This window comes from Erythranthe guttata, chromosome 3 (genome assembly GCF_056151865.1).
Source record: "Erythranthe guttata isolate IM_541 chromosome 3, IM_541, whole genome shotgun sequence".
NCBI classification, from domain to species: Eukaryota; Viridiplantae; Streptophyta; class Magnoliopsida; order Lamiales; family Phrymaceae; genus Erythranthe; species Erythranthe guttata.
Window position 1 is genome coordinate 2,790,198 of NC_142535.1, and position 17,963 is coordinate 2,808,160.

General features: G+C 34.5%; 2 protein-coding genes across 2 annotated transcripts; both read right to left on the reverse strand.

Moving 5' to 3' along the window:
* Positions 1–1,771: 1,771 nt before the first annotated feature.
* LOC105962525 (putative beta-D-xylosidase 7) lies at positions 1,772–4,875 on the reverse strand. The gene is made up of 6 exons (XM_088815409.1): positions 4,392–4,875; positions 3,949–4,251; positions 3,680–3,849; positions 3,490–3,587; positions 2,635–3,399; positions 1,772–2,491 (listed from the first exon to the last, which is right to left on the reverse strand). Exons 1-6 carry the CDS (start codon positions 4,812–4,814, stop codon positions 1,929–1,931), a joined length of 2,322 nt encoding a protein of 773 aa, XP_088671535.1. The 5' UTR covers positions 4,815–4,875; the 3' UTR covers positions 1,772–1,928.
* Positions 4,876–6,171: 1,296 nt separating this feature from the next.
* LOC105955285 (putative beta-D-xylosidase 7) lies at positions 6,172–11,502 on the reverse strand. The gene is made up of 6 exons (XM_012979005.2): positions 10,978–11,502; positions 9,739–10,056; positions 9,175–9,344; positions 8,990–9,087; positions 7,687–8,445; positions 6,172–6,919 (listed from the first exon to the last, which is right to left on the reverse strand). The coding sequence occupies exons 1-6, from the start codon at positions 11,377–11,379 to the stop codon at positions 6,333–6,335; spliced, it is 2,334 nt and encodes a 777-aa protein (XP_012834459.2). The 5' UTR covers positions 11,380–11,502; the 3' UTR covers positions 6,172–6,332.
* Between the last annotated feature and the right edge of the window lie 6,461 nt (positions 11,503–17,963).

Genomic DNA, 17,963 nt, shown 5'->3' on the forward strand with positions numbered 1-17,963 from the left:
AAAATTACCCCATTGAAAAACGCTCAAACACTTTTACTTATATTTTGATCAATCCAATCCCTTTTGTATAAATAAACAATTTAATAAATAATAAGAAAATATAGTACACTAATATAGTAAAATTTAATAATGTAGTATTATTCATATTTTATATAACATTAGTTTTTTTAAATCTTACATATTAAGATTTATAATCCAAATAAATAGACTAAGATTTAACAAATCGAATTTCTAGCTTTATCTCTTAAGATTTGAGATATATTGATGAAAAATAGGAGATTAATAATTATTGAAAATTAAAGTTACAAATTTAGTAGAGAAAAAAATTAAAAATAAATAATTACATAAGTACCAATAAGGTAGGATTCTTCATGGGTTAGTTTTATTTTTGATGATTGTTAAAAATTAGTAAAGAAAAAATATTAAAAATAAATAATTACAGAAATATTATTAGGGTTTTTTAGGGTTGCCCAGCGTTTCTTTCTTTTATATATAATATAAAAATACCCATTATTTAAGATCAATGTATAACAAAATCTTGCAAGATAAGACTATTTTGTCCCAAATTTATAATTTACTTATATTATTTCAGATTTATTATTTCTCAAATTATAAAACCCTATCATATTCCAATTGATATTATTTTTCTCCATCTCTCTTTTCTCTCTACGCTGTCATCTCTCCCATTCCATCTCAGTCCCGTCGTCGCCACCTCCCCTTCCACCTCAGTCCAGTTGCCGCCATCTTCTCCCTTCCCCCTCTGCTCGCCACCGCCTCTCTACTGCTGAAGTCTTTGTGCCGCTCCGCCGAAGAGCTGATCAAACCGTCCAAAATTCACTTTGAGAACGGGTTTGTTAGAGTAAGTGACTAACAAGCCAATTTGTGGCTGTAGTCTTTCTGTATTCTTATAATAACAGTTTAATTCGTATTAATGAAAATTCATTTTTTTGACATTTTATATATGTTATCCCATTCAAGCGCATATATATAGACCTAATGAGTTACTTTATGGCTTTGAATTGATCTAATAGAATCGTGATATAATTTTTTATAAGTAATGTAATTGTTAAACCAATTTTGCATAATGATGAAAGGACATGATAAAAGGTAAATGGTTATGAATGTCGGAACGAGAATTAGAAAGTGTTCTCGAACCAAAAAGAAAGGAAAAAGGAAAACTAATGAAGATAGAAAAGGTAAATGGTAAAAGAGTAAGTGAATCAATGTAATGTATATGTGATGTATATATAGCAAAATGTGATGTATATGTATATTATATAATCAAGTCTTTTAACTGTTGCTATGCTCCAAATTTTTTATTGAGACTTTAGAGGCTCGTATAGGTGTTGCTTGATGTAGGTGATTTCACTTCTGCATTTAGCAAAATTCTTTCTTTTTATTTGTTTTTTAAAAGAGTGAACCCTACATAAAGACATTTTTGTTTAAAATTTTGTTCTACTACTATTATTTATTTATTTCTAATTTGTTTTGATAAATAAGTTTACTATATTGAAGTGAACTATATTCAACTATAGTCTAGTACAATTTACTATAATCGAGTATATAAAAAAATTACATTATCCATAGTGAACCCCTTATAACTTAAAAATCTTAAAATTATTCCCGAAATTTTTTTATGGGTAAAATTGGATTTTTTGTTTGTTAGTATTGACTCTTTATACGGGAAATTATTAGACAATGATGTACTTCTTGTGTTTTTTTTAATTTTGCAACAATAGAGGATATTTGTTATTCATACATACCTCACGGATTATTCGTAATTTACTCTTATTAACACGAGGGAATATACACCGATCATTTACTTGAGAAGTCAGAATTTAAAAATTGCCGGGAAAAATTTATACAAATAGAGGCAATTCAAACATTTCCCAAAATATGTTACATTCTCAATCAATAAAGTGAACAATTCAAACATTTGTGCTAATAGGAAACTCTTGATCTCCTACAACCAAATGTTGGAGCCCCGATCCAATCACCATTGTTCCATCTTCAATAGCTCTACTAAACTGCTCACATGGATTTACCCGAAACTCGACATTAGCCTTCTCCTTTGCACCCAACTTAACTGTCTGAAATCCGACCAACTGTTTACCTTGATCGTGTCTTAGGAATAGCAAAACCGGATGCTTACCGGCCATATTTCCTTCATTTTCAACACGTACAATAACCGAAAATTTTGCCTTCTCACATGATTCCAAACCAATGTCCGAAACCGAAATGTCGCCCAAGTTTCCAACCCTACTACCAACGGATGATTTCTTGAAATCGAGTTTGATTTGACTACTAGAGATAAATTTGTAAGAATAGTTTGAGTAGCTAAGACCATATCCAAATTCAAACACTTTTTCGCCTTGGTAGAATCTATAAGTTCGTCCCGGATATCCAGACGCAGGATCGGGCCTCATTCTCATATCAGTCATCGGTACTTTGACGAAATCTTTTGGATACCAAGTCATAGGAAGCCTTCCTCCTGATAAAAATAATTATATATTGCAACATTAAGTACAAAATACAAGTAATTTATTTACAACTGGAGGACCAGTAACTATCCTCATTTAAAAAAACAAAAAACAAAGTGACTAATGAAAAAAGTTTTTTCTTTAGGAAATGTACCTGGATTATGGTCACCAAACACGATCTCTGCAATCGCTTTCCCCCCTGCTTCACCGGGATATCCAGCCCACAAAATACTCCCGATTTTTGAATTATCTTTCGCGAACGAAATATCAACGGGGCCTCCACAAAGTAATACCAATATAATCGAATTTTTAGCAGCCTCGGCCACCCTCATTACAAGATCTTGTTGTTGACCTGGAAGTACCAAGTCTTCTCGGTCAAGCTCTTCGCGCTCGTGATCTTGATTGATTCCCATTACGAGAACCACATAATCCGCTGATTTCGATAACTTTATAACTTCTCTCGAGGCAATTGAGGTACAATTTACGCTATTGCATCCCGGGTGGAACTTTGTTTTCTTGATATATTTCATTAGTCCTTGTAGCGGAGTAATGGTTTTGCAAGGCGGGCCCGCGTAGTTTCCTACTAGTGTTCTCGAGTCGTTTGCGTTGGGGCCTATTACTGCAAGAGATTTTGTTTCCGACTTGGATAGTGGAAGTAGATTTGCGGAGTTCTTTAAAAGGACAATGCCATCACGAGCAACTTCAAGGGCTAAATTTTGATGCTTGTGAGAACAGACGTCTTTACGGCTAAGGTTTCCGTAAGGAAGTTTCCTTGGATTGCCGTTGAAAAGTCCTAATCTCATCCGAACGGTGAAGAGGTTGTAAAGGGCTCTGTCTATATCAGATTCCGACACTTTTCCTTTCTCGATTGCCGATTTTGTGTGCTCCGCCAAATAGCTGCCGCAGTTGACATCCATACCTATATATGTTTTTCAATACTCCTTACAAAAATATAATTATGATTTTTTTTCTAACGTAAATGAATCTTGAAAAACGGGTACAAAGTTACCGGCTTTAAGCACATCTGCCACAGCATCTTCGTGCGATTTTGAGTAATTCTGTTTCTCGTAAATAAGTGAGACTGCGTCACAATCGGATACTATATACCTATTAATTTTACAATGACATTGATTAAATAACTAGGAGAAAATTTTCTGAAAACAATAAAAAAAAAAAAATCAGGTTATTAAAAAATGTACCCTTGGAATCCCCATTCGCCACGAGTAGTTTTCGTTAATAGATCGTAATCGGCGCAATTAGGAACACCGTTTACAAGATTATAAGCGCACATAACCCCGCTCGCTCGACCTTGTTCTACACAGCTTTTGAACGGTGGCTGATACGTATCTGCCATATCCTGCTTTGTCACCTATACCAACAAAAAAGAAAAAAACGATTTTTTCCTTAAGAAATGCAATTATTTTCTACGATTTATTAGATTATTTAGCCAACGAGAGAAATTGCATACGTGAGCGTTGAACGTGAAACGGTTGTTTCCGTTCCAACTCTCCAAATCATAGGCGGTGAAATGCTTGCAGCACGCAGAGGCTTGTAAACGGCCGTCTTTGAGTTGGCCGCCTTCGAAACTGTCGCCTTGGATTCCGCGAACAAACGAGACGGCGTATTTACTTGTCATGAAAGGGTCTTCGCCAGGTGTCTCTTGTCCCCTTCCCCACCTCGGATCTCGGAAAATGTTAATGTTTGGTGACCACAATGTCATGCCTATTGCCTCCCCTTCATTGTATATTGCTCGAGCCTCCGCTCCGATCACCTGCATGCAATAATCCATGCATAATTCTTATGCCTAATACTATTTTATTTTCTTACGAGGTCTAGATCGTAATTCGCAATTCTTATTACAAAAGAAATATGGCATGATATAATTTACTATTGGACTAGTTTTCGACTAACCTTGCCAATTTGATACCAGAGATTTTCATCAAATGTAGCCGCGGTGAGTATAACTTGCGGAAAGCTAGTGGCGGCGCGAATAGTCCCGTTGAAGGCGAAGCCGTTTTCGACTCCGGTGGCCATGGCAACTCCATGCAGAGCCTCCGACCACCATTGGTAGTACGGTATTCCTAGCCGTGGAACGGCCGAAGCCTTATTTACAAGCTGCGAGATTTTCTCGTCTAACGTGAGGCGTGAGACCAAGTCGTGGGCCCGTTTTTCGATCGGCAAATCGACGTTGCAGAACGGGTACGACTTTGTCGATGGATTTGTGGAGTCACAAGAAAATGGTGGGAGTGGTTGTTTATGATGAGTTGATTGAGCAATATGAGCATTGATACTTACAAGCATGGTAGAGCATATGATTGCAGCTATGAGAGCCATTTTCAAAGAAATTAAATTAAGACAAGAGTTGATATATATAATATTTATAGATATGTATATATGTATATACAATATAAACAATGGGGATTATCTTTACAAGACAAGAAAAAAAAACTAGTATTATATTTTTTTTTTACAAATCTAGATACATATCCAGATTTATGTCAGGTTGGTAAAGACAACACATCTATTGATGACCATTGGATGTGAATATGTTACCCTTTTCAAGGCTACTTATATAGAAAATATTGCTCTTTTTTGGGGGAGGTAGGGTATGTGGTTGATAAGAATTTAATTGCAACTTCATTTTCCTCCGTTAACTACTAATAGATTATAACGAAAAAAGTGCAATTTAATTTGTTGAATAACTATCGATGATAATTGTCCCGCAATCGATAGTCTACCGGCAGGGGCGGACCCAGTAAGAGACTGGGGTGGCCCCCACCCCTGTAGAGAAACAAAAAATAATTAACATTTTTTTTTCTTAATTTTAATTTGGTATTTATCTATTAGTTTAAAGTTTAAACACTTCCCCCTTAAAGTTTTTTTATGCACTTTTAATTCATAAAAAAAATATTTTTTTTCTTTACTTAAATGATCTCATAATCTAGCGTCCCAACAAAAAACTCTGGTCCACCCCTGCCTACCGGTTTGGAGAAAGTGAGCGTAGTGTCAGTTAACCATAGTTTGAATTTCATTGTCAACAGTCGTTAGATCGAGCTTGTCTAACATAGTTAGCCTAGTGTGATTTAATTGTCTTGTATGTTTTGCAAGCTATTATACGAGAGTGCAAATTTACCCAGTGCACATGTATGGTTAGTTGTGGATTTCCTTCATTATTAAAAAAAAATACTATCAATGACCAAAATACTGCTCTCATTTTAATATACTCAAATTTCATCCATTTAACTTCAATGAACAAACACTACCAACAACTTTTGACTTATCTAAATTTCAAATTGTAACTCATTCATGCAAAATTTTATCAATCGGCATCTAACCTAGCATATTCAAGTGGGATTAAAAAGCTAACTAAAAACTTAAAAGAACTACAATTTCCTTTTTTGAGTTTTGCCCAATAAAAAATGGGCAAAATCATGCTTGAAGTCAAAAAAATATTAGTAAAATTGAAACGAATACACATTTTAGTTTTTTATTGAACCTAGTATATTTTGATTTATTGTCTAATTGCATGATGAATTGATGACAATGGAATGCATGGTTTTTATATATTTCAAAGTTAACTGAGTCTTTCCTGAACTTTTAAAAGGTATATTCTAGATTTACAAACGATATAATAGATACTAGCAAGAACAAGAAAAAGAAAACGAAAACGAAACCGAAAAACAAATGATCGTACGCGCCAAATAGAAATGCCATAATATTTTCAAAAATATTTCATGAAAAAAAATTGAGAACATGAATGCTACATAATTCTTTCCATATTACTTCTATTAGGCCATGTATAACTAATTAAGTATACTTATTGAAATTCGGCAATCGAGAAGCTCGTACGTCTCAAAGTACAATATTGATCGAATACTCTTTATCTTCTACAACTAAGTATCTATATCCCTCTTCTATCACCATGTCACCATCTTCATTAGCCGTGCTAAGATGCTCGCACGGATCCAATACGAATTCGATCACACCACTTTCTCCCGCATTTAAGCTCACACTCTCGAATCCCACCAATTGTTTCAAAGGCCTTCCCGTATTGCTATTCCTTTCGTGCCTAACGAAAAGTAGAACCGGGTGCTTTCCTGTCATATTCCCCGTGTTTTTGACTCCGACGTGTGTTGAGAACTTCAACTTTTCACAATTATTTGCCCCAATCTTGGAAACGGACAATGAATTTGTTTCGTTGGTTGTTTGAGAAGTCGGGGTTAATTGGTTTAAGTGGAGAGTGTTGGGAGTTGACGGTATGAATTCGTAGGAATGTGTTGTGTAGCTGAGTCCATAGCCAAACTCGAACACTTTTGGTCCGTTGTAGAAACGGTAAGTACGTCCCGGATAACCAGACGAAGGGTCGGGCCTCATTCTCATATCAGTCATTGGTACTTTGATGAAATCCTTTGGATACCAAGTTACGGGTAGTTTCCCTCCTGCAATAACCGAAAAATATATTTATAAGTTCCATTTAAACTATGATTTGATCAAGAAAAAGAAAATTGAGTAAAAACGAGGTGTTTATAAAAAAAATTGTGTTTATTACATTTAGCACCAATGTACCATTAAAAAAAATAATCTTTTGAGTAACAACACTTATTTTCCATGTTTGTCAACTAGAAGCGTGTCACTAATTCTCTACACCGACAGTGTTTAGCAACAAATTTTGATACTTTCACTAATGGGGTGTCACTATTGTCATTTTTTCTTATAGTGGTTTACTCTAATTGTCAAACTACCCCCTATGAATCAATTTTATTAGCAAACTACCCCTAAAAACTTACTATTTATGGGGTTAATCTAAAAAAATGCATCAAATGATATTTTTTGCTAATATTTATAATACGAGGAGATATTCAACGATTCGGTATAAACTCTGAATAATTAAGTTATTACTCCATTTGTTCCATAATATCTGTCACTTTTGAGATTTTTTTTAGTGACATTTTTTTTTTGTCTCATATCATCTGCCGCTTTAAATTTTCAACATTGCATTAGTTACTTAATTTCCAGTTTATACCCTTATTAACTCTTTTCAATACTTTTTTTTTTAAACTTAGTTATCTCTCTTATTAATTATAAGACATGATCATTTCAATCGAAAAACATACGTTTTCCTAAATTCAAGACACAATCAACGAAATCCTTAATTCTTGTGCAAAGCTAAAAACGACAATTATAAGGGATCAGAAATATCACTAACCCGGATTGTGTTGACCATACAAGATATCAGCCAGTGCAATCCCACCAGCTTCACCCGGATATCCAGCCCACAAAATGCTCCCTATTTTTGGATCATCCTTCGCAAAAGAAACATCGACGGGCCCACCGCAGATCAAAACAAGAACCACGGGCTTCTTGGAAGCCGCAGCAACGGCTCTGATTAACCCCTCCTGCTGACCTGGCAGCACCAGGTCCACACGATCGTGATCCTCCGTCTCGAGGCTGTAGTTCAACCCCATCACCAGAACCACATCGTCCGCGTCCTTCGCCGTTCGAACGGCACTCGCCACGTCAGCGACCGCGCAGTTCACATCTTTGCAGCCGCCTTCGTACGAGGCGTTCGGTGCGTAGCTTTGGATAGCTCTGAAGACTTCTACGGATTTACAAGGGCGCCCCTCGTAATTCCCGAGAAGTACGTAGGCGTTGTTGGCGTTTGGGCCTATAACGGCTAGTGAGGAGGTTTTGGACAACGGGAGACGGTTGTTGGAGTTCTTTAGGAGAACGATGCCGTTATGCGCGGCTTCGAGGGCGAGTTGTTGGTGCTCTTGCGTGCATGCTTGATCGGGCCCAATTTTGCCGAACGGTTGTGTGTTTGGATTTCCGTTGAAGAAGCCTAATCTCATTTGGACCGAGAATAAATTGTGAAGGGCTCTGTCTATATCGGATTCGAGCATTTTTTTCTGCTCGAGTGCTGATTTTGTGTAGGTCGATAAGTACGAACCGCAGTCGACATCCATGCCTGCAAATACAAGGTGCCGAATGTAATAAATTGATTCAAATTTGAGAAGCTTTAAATGGGAAAATTGTAGTTTTGGTCCTATATGTCGGTCTCTCTAGTGATTTAGTCTTATTTCAATTTTACATGCAATAATTATGCAAAAGTAGTATTTTTAGCCTATTTCACTCGGATTTTGAATTTTAGCCGTCGTTTAATGATGTACCTAACAAACTCGCATAAATTTATTTATTGGGACGCTTAAAAATTATAAATGCTCCTCTAATTTGATTTACAGATCATATGTCGTCTCACATAATTAAAGTTATACCAATGGTAAGTTAGATGTCGAATTTATAAATTTACAAGGATCCATATAAGTAAAATGCGTCAAGTTTATTTGCCGCGTCATAAAATTAAAAATCATGCAAAATAGGACTAAGAATACTATATTTGCAAAGTTATTGCATGTAAAACTGAAACATGACAAGTTAGAGGACTAAATTCCTGAATAAACCAACATAGAGGACCAAAACTACAATACAATGGAGATAAGGTACAAACATACCAGCTTTGAGTACATCTGCTACAGCATCTTCTGGTAATTTTGCATACTTATGGACATCATGAATAACAGCAACTGCATTGCAGTCAGACACAATGTACCTGAATATACAAACCAATTCATAAATATTTTAAAAACAAATTTAAAAAAAAAAAGCCATAATTATGAGTGTGAATTTACTAAAATACCCTTGAAAACCCCATTCTCCACGCGCGGTTTTCGTAAGAAGGTCGTAGTCGGCGCAATTCGGAACACCATTCACCCGATTGTACGCGCACATTATCCCGCTCGCTCTCCCTTCTTGGATGCAACTCTTAAAAGGTGGCTGATATGTATCTGCCAAATCTTGCTTTGTCACCTAATTTAAAAAAATAAACTATAAGAATAATAATAATAATTATAATAATAATTAATAAACAAACTGTTTAATAAGTACATTAACATAAAACTTATTTTTACATAACCTCAATCGTTCCAAGAATTTATTAAAATTAACGAGAATTGATAAAATTAAAAATCTCTTAATTAGTATGATCGACTAATTTTACCAATGAGAAAAAACATCATAAGCATGAAATTTGAGCAACACAACGCGCTAAAATAATAATTTCTTTCAGTCTGCATTCAGATAAAAATATATTAAATTATTAGTTCGATAACGTAATATTTTATTAAATTAATAAAATATTTACTAGTTTCGTATGAATTAATTTATAAAGGTTTAAGTTTAACTGTAGAGTAATGAGAATTACCTTAGCATCAAAACCCAAGCGACTAACGCCTTTCCAGTTATCCAAATCATAGGCGGTGAAATGTTTGCAGCAGGCAGAGGCCTGAAGAATGCCGTTATTGTTTTCCTGCCCCTCAACTTTATCATTATTGTAATTGTCACCCTGAATTCCCCTCACAAACGCCACTGCATATTTCCCAGCAACCAATGGGTCTTCGCCAGGTGTCTCGTGACCCCTACCCCACCTTGGATCCCTAAAAATATTTACATTTGGTGCCCAAAATGCCATCCCTTTCACTTGCCCTTGGTTGTACATCGCTCGTGCCTCTTTCCCAATAGCCTAATATTACATTTTTATTTTCAAATTAAAATATATAAATAAATATACATATGGATTTAACCATTATATATACATTTTTACTTAGAGTAGTAAAGTTAAATCACTCCTTTTTTGTACTAGTATTAGGTATATATCAAATCAATCTTGAAAACTCCCATTTTAACAAACTTATATTATAGGGTATATAACAAAACTGCCCTAAACTAAGACTAAATTATAAATAAACGCCTCGATCTATCTGTGATTACCAAAATACCCCAAATATTTGTTTATGTCTTACGCCGAGCCCTTAGGGTGTGATTTTTCATGGAATCATTTTAATCATATGGAGTATTTTGGGAAAAATGTTAATTCTACACCTGCAGACGTGACATATCTTTATAATGTTAAATTTTAAAGTAAAAAATCACCATCAGAGGGGTAACAATAATACTAAAAAAATGTGAGTGTGTTATTTAAGAAGACTAAAGATTTCGTGTAAAGGTCCCCTAAAGGTAATTTTGATCTTCAAAAAGTAACATAAATAAATGCCACGTTTGCAGGTATAGAATTAACATGTTTTGCGAAATATTCTCTAGAATAAAAAAGATTCCGTGGAAAATTCATACCATAAGGGGTCGATGTAAAACATAAACAAACATCAGGGGCTTTTCGTGGTTACAGATAGGATGAGGTGTTTTCCGTAATTTGACCTAGGTTTGGGGCATTTTTGTAATTTACACTATATTATATTTAGTCGGTGACTGTAAATTTTCAATCATACATGAAAATTCGATAAATCTACCAAACATTCCAGAATCTGCAGTTTTGTATTTATTTTACCAATCCAATAAATTAAAGAAATTCTCATCATATAATATAGAATTTGATTTTCTCAATTATTTATTATTATTATTATTATTATTTTTTTTTTAAATTTACCTGACCAATGCGGTACCAAAGATTGGAATCAAAGGTGGAAGCAGAAAGAATGACTTGCGGGAAACTGGTGGCGCCTTTGATTGTGCCATTAAAACTAACGCCAAGTCCGTAGCCGGAGACACCGTGCAACGCCTCCGACCACCACTCGTAGGCGGAGATACCGAGCCGTGGGATCGCCGGAGCTGAATTCACCAGCTGAGATATCTTCTCGTCGATCGTCAGCCGCGTAATCAGATCATGTACTCTTTCGTCGAGTGGCAGATTAGCTTTGCAGAATCCGAACGTTTTTGTTTTCGGGTCGGAGGCGTCGCACGAGAACGGCGGCGGAGCTGAGGCGGCGAGCCGGAGGCGGAGGAGGAGGAGAACGGCGAAGAGAATCGATCCATGGAAATGGAGTTTCATTTTGGATGCTTACAAGTTATATCTGGTAGCTAGGTAAATTTTAAATAATTGATAGCTTTGTGGTTTTTAAAGTTGATTTGAATTGTCACATTTGGGTACTTATTTATGATATATATATTATTTTCTAAAATCTAATATGATTTATTGGAATAGTATCTAGAATTCATCAGACATAATCTTGTAGTGATTTGAAATATTTAAGGACTAAATTATAGATTCGATTATGCTATATTAAGTAAGTTGATTTGAATTATTGAGCAATCAAATCAAATTTCATAATAGAATTACAAAGTTGACAAATATAATTGTAAGGGTTTTTTTTTTCATCCCTAACTAAACATCTTTATTATTCTAGGTTTATGGGTTATATCTTTTTCACCAATAAACCCATTCCTTTAATATTTATTATAAATAAAGAAAACATTCATGTATATGCCAATATTACCCCCAACCATTTATACCTTATTGTTAATTGTAACCCCAATTTAATCAATTTTGTCCACAAAATTCAATTTTGACTTTTTTTTTTTCAAATTTTTTTTTTGCCGCTGGATTCCGGCGTTGACTTTTTGATTTTTTTTTATTCCGGATTTTTTCGCCGGTTTCCGGCGTTGACCAGCGGTCTCATGCGTTGACTTTTTTTAGTGTTTTTTATTTTTTTTTTATTATTATTTTTTTTGACGTCCGCCGCTAAACGTTGACCGTAATCGTGCTGTCACTGACAGTAAATTAACGTAATTATATTGTCAATGACAGTTAATTAACGTAATTGTACTGTCGTTGACAATACATTTATGTAATTGTTCTGCCGTTGACAGTAAATTAACGTAATATTATTATTTTTTAATTTTTTGTTATTTTTTTATTTTGTTTGATTTGTTGACAAGTCAACGTAGTTATAATACTGTCGTTGACGGTAAAATAACTGTAAACATAATAATATTACTGTCAATAATATCAATATTATTATTTTTTTGGATTTTTTGTTTTGTTTGAGTTATTCACGGAGTAATGCAATAATATTACTGTCTATTATTGTAATATTACTGTAAACACAATAATATTACTGTGGTTGACGGTAATATTACTGTTGTTATAGAAATATTGCTGTCAACCACATCAATATTATTATTTTGTTTGGATTTTTTTGTTTGTTTGAGTTATTCATGGAGTAACGTAATAATATTACTGTCTATTATTGTAATATTACTGTGGTTGATGGTAATATTACTGTTGTTATAGTAATATTACTGTCACTCACAGTAATATTAATTCTTTTGGCTTTTTATTATGTTTACATTTGTTAAACGGTCAACATAGTAATATTACTCTATTACACAATAATAATGAGTTTTGTTGTGTTAATATTACTGTGCTAGAGATTAATATAGCAATATTACTGTGTTAAACTGTAGTTTAGTTAATTTTATTGTGTTTAAAAGCAATATAGTTAATATTACTGTCAATCACAACAATATTGTTGTTTAAACAAAAAAAAAAGGTTACAGGAAGAAAAAAAAATGAAAAGTCAACGCCGGAATCCGGCGGCAAAATTGTTTTTTGAAAAAAAAAGTTTTGGGTCAAAATTGAATAATTTGAGGTCAAATTGAGGTTAAATTAAGTTAAGGATGAAATTGGAGCATATTAAAGTATGAGGGGCTATTTTAGTCTTTTACAAAAATCTAGACCATGCGTGGACTTATTGATAAAAGAGTTTTCTATCTGGATCTCTTTATAAATAAGTATCCATTGATGGACTTATTTGTAATGACCCCTAATTTGTAATGTACTTAATATATGACTCAACTCGAATCCAATCCCTTTGACCTACTATAATTGTCATTTGGACTTATTAATACAGGGATTATTATGAGAAGTGAGAACATCTTCACTTATATGGATCATAGGTAAATAAGAATGTATCCCACTAATTTCAATTTTAGCGAGACGTCGTCCAATTTATTTGGTTAAACAAATATTTAGTAAAATTAACAGTTATAGTCCATGATTTACCAATGTTGTTAGAACCGGACCGAACTGGCCAGTCGGACCGGTTCGACCGTGACTCGGCAATAAAGCGGTTCGATCTGACATCTAAAACTGAAAAAATCGAAAACTGGGGTCAAATGACTAAAATCCGGTTCGACCGGGTAAAACCCGAGAACCGACGAGCCAGTCAAGGAACCCCGTTTTCGGTCAAAACGTCTCGAGTCACCGCTGAGTTGGTTATTTGTGGCTAGATTTGAGCGAACCTTCACAAACTTAGTAGTGGGTGGCCGGATCTAGTCATGAGTGGTCGAAAGATTGTCGGATATGGTCATGGGTAATCGAATAGGGGTGGCCGATTGCCGGATTTGAAGAATAAAAAATGGAAAAATATAGAGTATAAGCAATAAAATATAGTAAAAAATGAGGTGAAGTAGATAAAAGTAAAAATAATAAGTGGGAGATAAAAAATATAAAGAAAATAATATTTTAAAACATTAAAATTAATAAAATAATGACATATTAAAAAAAATCAAAAACCCGGTTGAACCGGTTCGACCCTATAAACCCATGACCCAAATTGTCGTCCGATTCTACAGCCGGTCCGGTTCTGAAAACATTGTGATTTACACCTTGTTGGGTGCTAAATACCAACACGCAAGTGTACGTATAGCAAACAAGTAGTAAAGTAGACTCGTGAGAGTCGGATGTCGATCCCACAGGGAATACACAAATTACCTAATCCTAAGTACCAAATCCTAACAATTATGATTTTTATTCAGCCTACGCTGTTGAATGACCATCTCAACCAAAAGCTTAAGCTGTTAGTGAAATGTATCATTTAGTATTAATATCTCCAACACGCCCCCTCAAGTGCAGGCGAATTATATTTGAAGCCTTGCACTTGAAATATTTGAATTGGGTGGCGGTGGGATTCAAACTCAGGACCTTTCATTTGGCCTGGCTCTGATACCATGTTGAATGACCATCTCAACCAAAAGCTTAAGCTATTAGTGAAATGTATCATTTAGTATTAATATCTCCAACATACGCAGGGTTGTCAATTTAATTAACTAAATAAAAGAAACTAATTAAGAAAACAGTTAAAGACGAGAAAATATCAATATAAAACGGATCTAGGATTTTATCTTCCCCCTATGCGATAATTCTTCACCCAATTAATCTCCTATCATGCAAGTTACGATTCCTGATTATTAACCCAAGACACGAAATTACTCATAACCAGCTGTCGTTGTGTTATAAGCCTATTATTCATAAAAGATTCACTATATGTCTATGCAAACCTCGTATAAATAAAGCATTAAATAACAAGTCTCGTAAACGGCTACCTAATGTATTATCTGTATGTCTACGATAATACATGCAATCAACACACGCATTCGGTGAAAAACTACTCGAAGGCTCTTCTATCCCTGTTCTAATTATTAAAACGATCTGTCAATCAATTCTAACAATAACCAATAGCAACATAAATTAGCTACGTTCATGCACTAAATAAGATCAAGATAGAAGAAATAATCGAAGAATTAGACTTGCATAAAAGTAGAAAAATAGGTTTGAGTTACCACATAGGGTTCCAATAAAATCCTAGAATAAAAACTTAGCTACTCATGTTCGTTACGAAAAGCATAATAAAAATACGAAAATTCATAAAAATCAGAAAAGAAAAGGAAAAAGGAAAACTAGGATGAAGAGTCGTCAAGTCTTCGTCTTCGTTCTCTTGCTCCTTGATTGCGTGTAGAAAAGATGAAAAATAAAAACTAAAGAAAAAGATAAAAGATAAAAGATGCATCTAATTGTGTGCTTGTGGCCTTTAAATAGGGTGCAAAACTATAATAGGGCGGGTTTCCTTGTGTAATTGAGTTTCCTTCACTGCGCCATCACGTCCACCCGGACGGCCGTGTGAGATTTTTAACTAAAATCCGCACGGCCGTGCGGCCTTTTAATTCTCCAGAATTCTGTTTTTTTCACTTTTGGCCCACTTTTTCTCCAAAATTGCAGTTTTCACCCCAAAAGTTGCCAATTCTTCAATTTGCACCTTAAATACAAATAATAACCAAATTAAGCACCAATTATCGTAAAAACACATCAAAAGCTCCAATTAAAAGATAGAATTAAGTGTATAAATATACACTTAACACACCCCCAAACTTGAACTTTTGCTTGTCCTCAAGTAAAATCAATGTAAGAACACAAAACACGACTATACATCTCATCACATAGATCGATTGGTCAACTTCGCGTTTTCTGAACTTGCAATTATGATGATAATTCCTAGGTATTCGCAAGCTTAACATTCAACGGCACTTAGTCACTCACTATTACAAAAAACCACAAATCATACAATTGCTTCAAGTATCCAATATTTGCAAGTTAAAGATAGAAAGAATTTATACTTACATGCATGTATTTGACTCCAAATACTTACCAAATTATTCTACTCAACTAATATTGAATATTAAGCTATTGGGATCATTGGGACTTTGTGGCTTTCAATTGTTAGGCTCATTGGTCCGAGGTAGGTAATATGGGTGTGTGTGGCTAATTTCTTGAATTGAGGTGATTACGCCAAAATTCGGAAGATAGGCGTTTGAAACAATGAATTCACCTCTAGGGACTTAAATAAACTCGATTCTCCACAATTCACACGTCAATACTTTCAAGTTTTCAACCCCATTCACAACTAGTCCTTATTTCTCCCTTCTAATCTATTCTTCTTCTTTTTTTTTTTTTTTTTTTTTTCTTTTTTTTTTTTTTTTTTGTTTTTTTTAAAGCAAATAATTTAGATATATAGACATATATGAAGATGCACATATATATCTATTATTATTTTATTTATTTATTTATTTACTTTTTTTTTTTATTTTTTTTTCGAAGAAGAAGAAAGATCTTATAAATCATTTCGACCGACTCCAAGGGATAATTATTCAAAAATCTCCACTTTTCTACCTTCTACATATTGGCTAAAAGAAAGAACACCTTTTCTCCGAGGCTCAAATCAAAGTTCTAAGGATAAATTCGATAAAAAGGTAGGCTTGAAAGGCTCTAACGGTTCAAGAAGGCCCAAATCATATCCCAAATTACTTATTACCCAATACTTCGTATCATAAATGTCTTAAGGTGAGATTTAAAACCGAACAAAGCATGATTTAGCACAAATAATTTCCAAATTTAAAATACAAAACATTCAACCAAAGCAATGCATAAGGCGTGATTCCTAGCAATAATTCACTTCTACGTTCCGTTGAATTGAAAGCTAAACGTATATCTAATTCTTATCACATAAAGCAAGCAATTTCATCATCAGACATTGACCATCTCTCATCATCGTAATTCACCGATGCAGATTCAAGCAATTTCGTTTTTTTTTTTTTTTTTTTTTTTTTTGCAAATAATAAAACGACAACTAAAACAAAAACTAAAGCATGCAAACTAATAACCAAAGTAAAACATAAATAGGGCGCACATAAAAGAAAACAATAGTTAACCACCCCCAAACTTAAAATTCACATTGCCCTCAATGTGATTCGCCCAAAGTTTAAGGATAGAAAACACCTGTTTAAGCGTCGGGAGTCGGAATTTGGTCGGTTTTCTTGCCCTTGCCCTTGCCTTTTGAAGTGCCTTCGCCTTGTGAAGTGCCATCCCCGTCACGTCCTCGTTTCCCCATGACTTGAGAATTGTGAAAATTGGGGTTTGGAAAACCCCGGCAACGGCGCCATTTTTTTTTTTTTTTTTTTTTTTTTTTTTTTTTTTTTTTTTTTTTTTTTTAAAGCTGAAATAAAATAAGAACGAACACTAACAAGCTAAATAAATAAAAACAAAAATAATAAAAAAAATAAAATAAAATAAAAGAAAGAAAAACGAAAGCTCGGGTTGCCTCCCGAGAAGCGCTAAGTTTACAGTCTTCAGCCGGACTTTGTCTGCTTCTTTGTTCAAGCTATCGTGACCGAAGTCACTTGGCGATTGAATTCCTCTCCCCAATAGTGCTCGTTCGGTTCTTTAGGTGGCCACATCCACTTTGCACGTTCATCATGATTATCACCCCGACTCTTTTGACTGTCTCTCGGCGGAGTTGAAATTGAGCTCGCACAATAAACTTGCTCCGTCCGACTATCTTTTCCGCCACCATCTCCTGCACTCAAAGATCCTTTCCCAGGGTCTAAGATCAAAGCGTCAAAATCGTCATGATTTGTAAAATCCACAAGATCTATAGCATAACAATCATTATCATCACTTGGATTTTTATTAGTGCTAAAAACGTTAAATTTGACCGTTTGATCATGCACCGTCATTGAAAGATCACCACTAGCACAATCAATTAGAGTTTTCGAAGAGGCTAAAAACGGTCTCCCTAAAATAAGAGGTATCTCCCTATCTTCATCTATGTCAAGTATAACGAAATCAACAGGGAAGATAAATTTGTTCACTTTTACTAGCACATTCTCTAAAATACCTTTTGGGTAAACTAAAGATCTATCGGCTAATTGAAGAGTTATAGCCGTAGGTTCAATTTCCCCTAACCCAAGATTTTGATAAGTCGAATAAGGCATAAGGTTAATGCTAGCACCTAAATCGAT

Coding starts and splice junctions, on each gene's coding strand:
- LOC105962525 (XM_088815409.1), bottom strand. CDS start 4,814: ATGGCTCTCATAGCTGCAATCATATGCTCTACCATGCTTGTAAGTATC. Junction 3,400..3,489: donor GGCAGATGTGCTTAAAGCCG/GTAACTTTGTAC, acceptor AAACATATATAG/GTATGGATGTCAACTGCGGC. Junction 2,492..2,634: donor GTTTGGTGACCATAATCCAG/GTACATTTCCTA, acceptor TATTTTTATCAG/GAGGAAGGCTTCCTATGACT.
- LOC105955285 (XM_012979005.2), bottom strand. CDS start 11,379: ATGAAACTCCATTTCCATGGATCGATTCTCTTCGCCGTTCTCCTCCTC. Junction 10,057..10,977: donor TTTGGTACCGCATTGGTCAG/GTAAATTTAAAA, acceptor ATGTAATATTAG/GCTATTGGGAAAGAGGCACG. Junction 8,446..8,989: donor AGCAGATGTACTCAAAGCTG/GTATGTTTGTAC, acceptor TTGTATTTGCAG/GCATGGATGTCGACTGCGGT.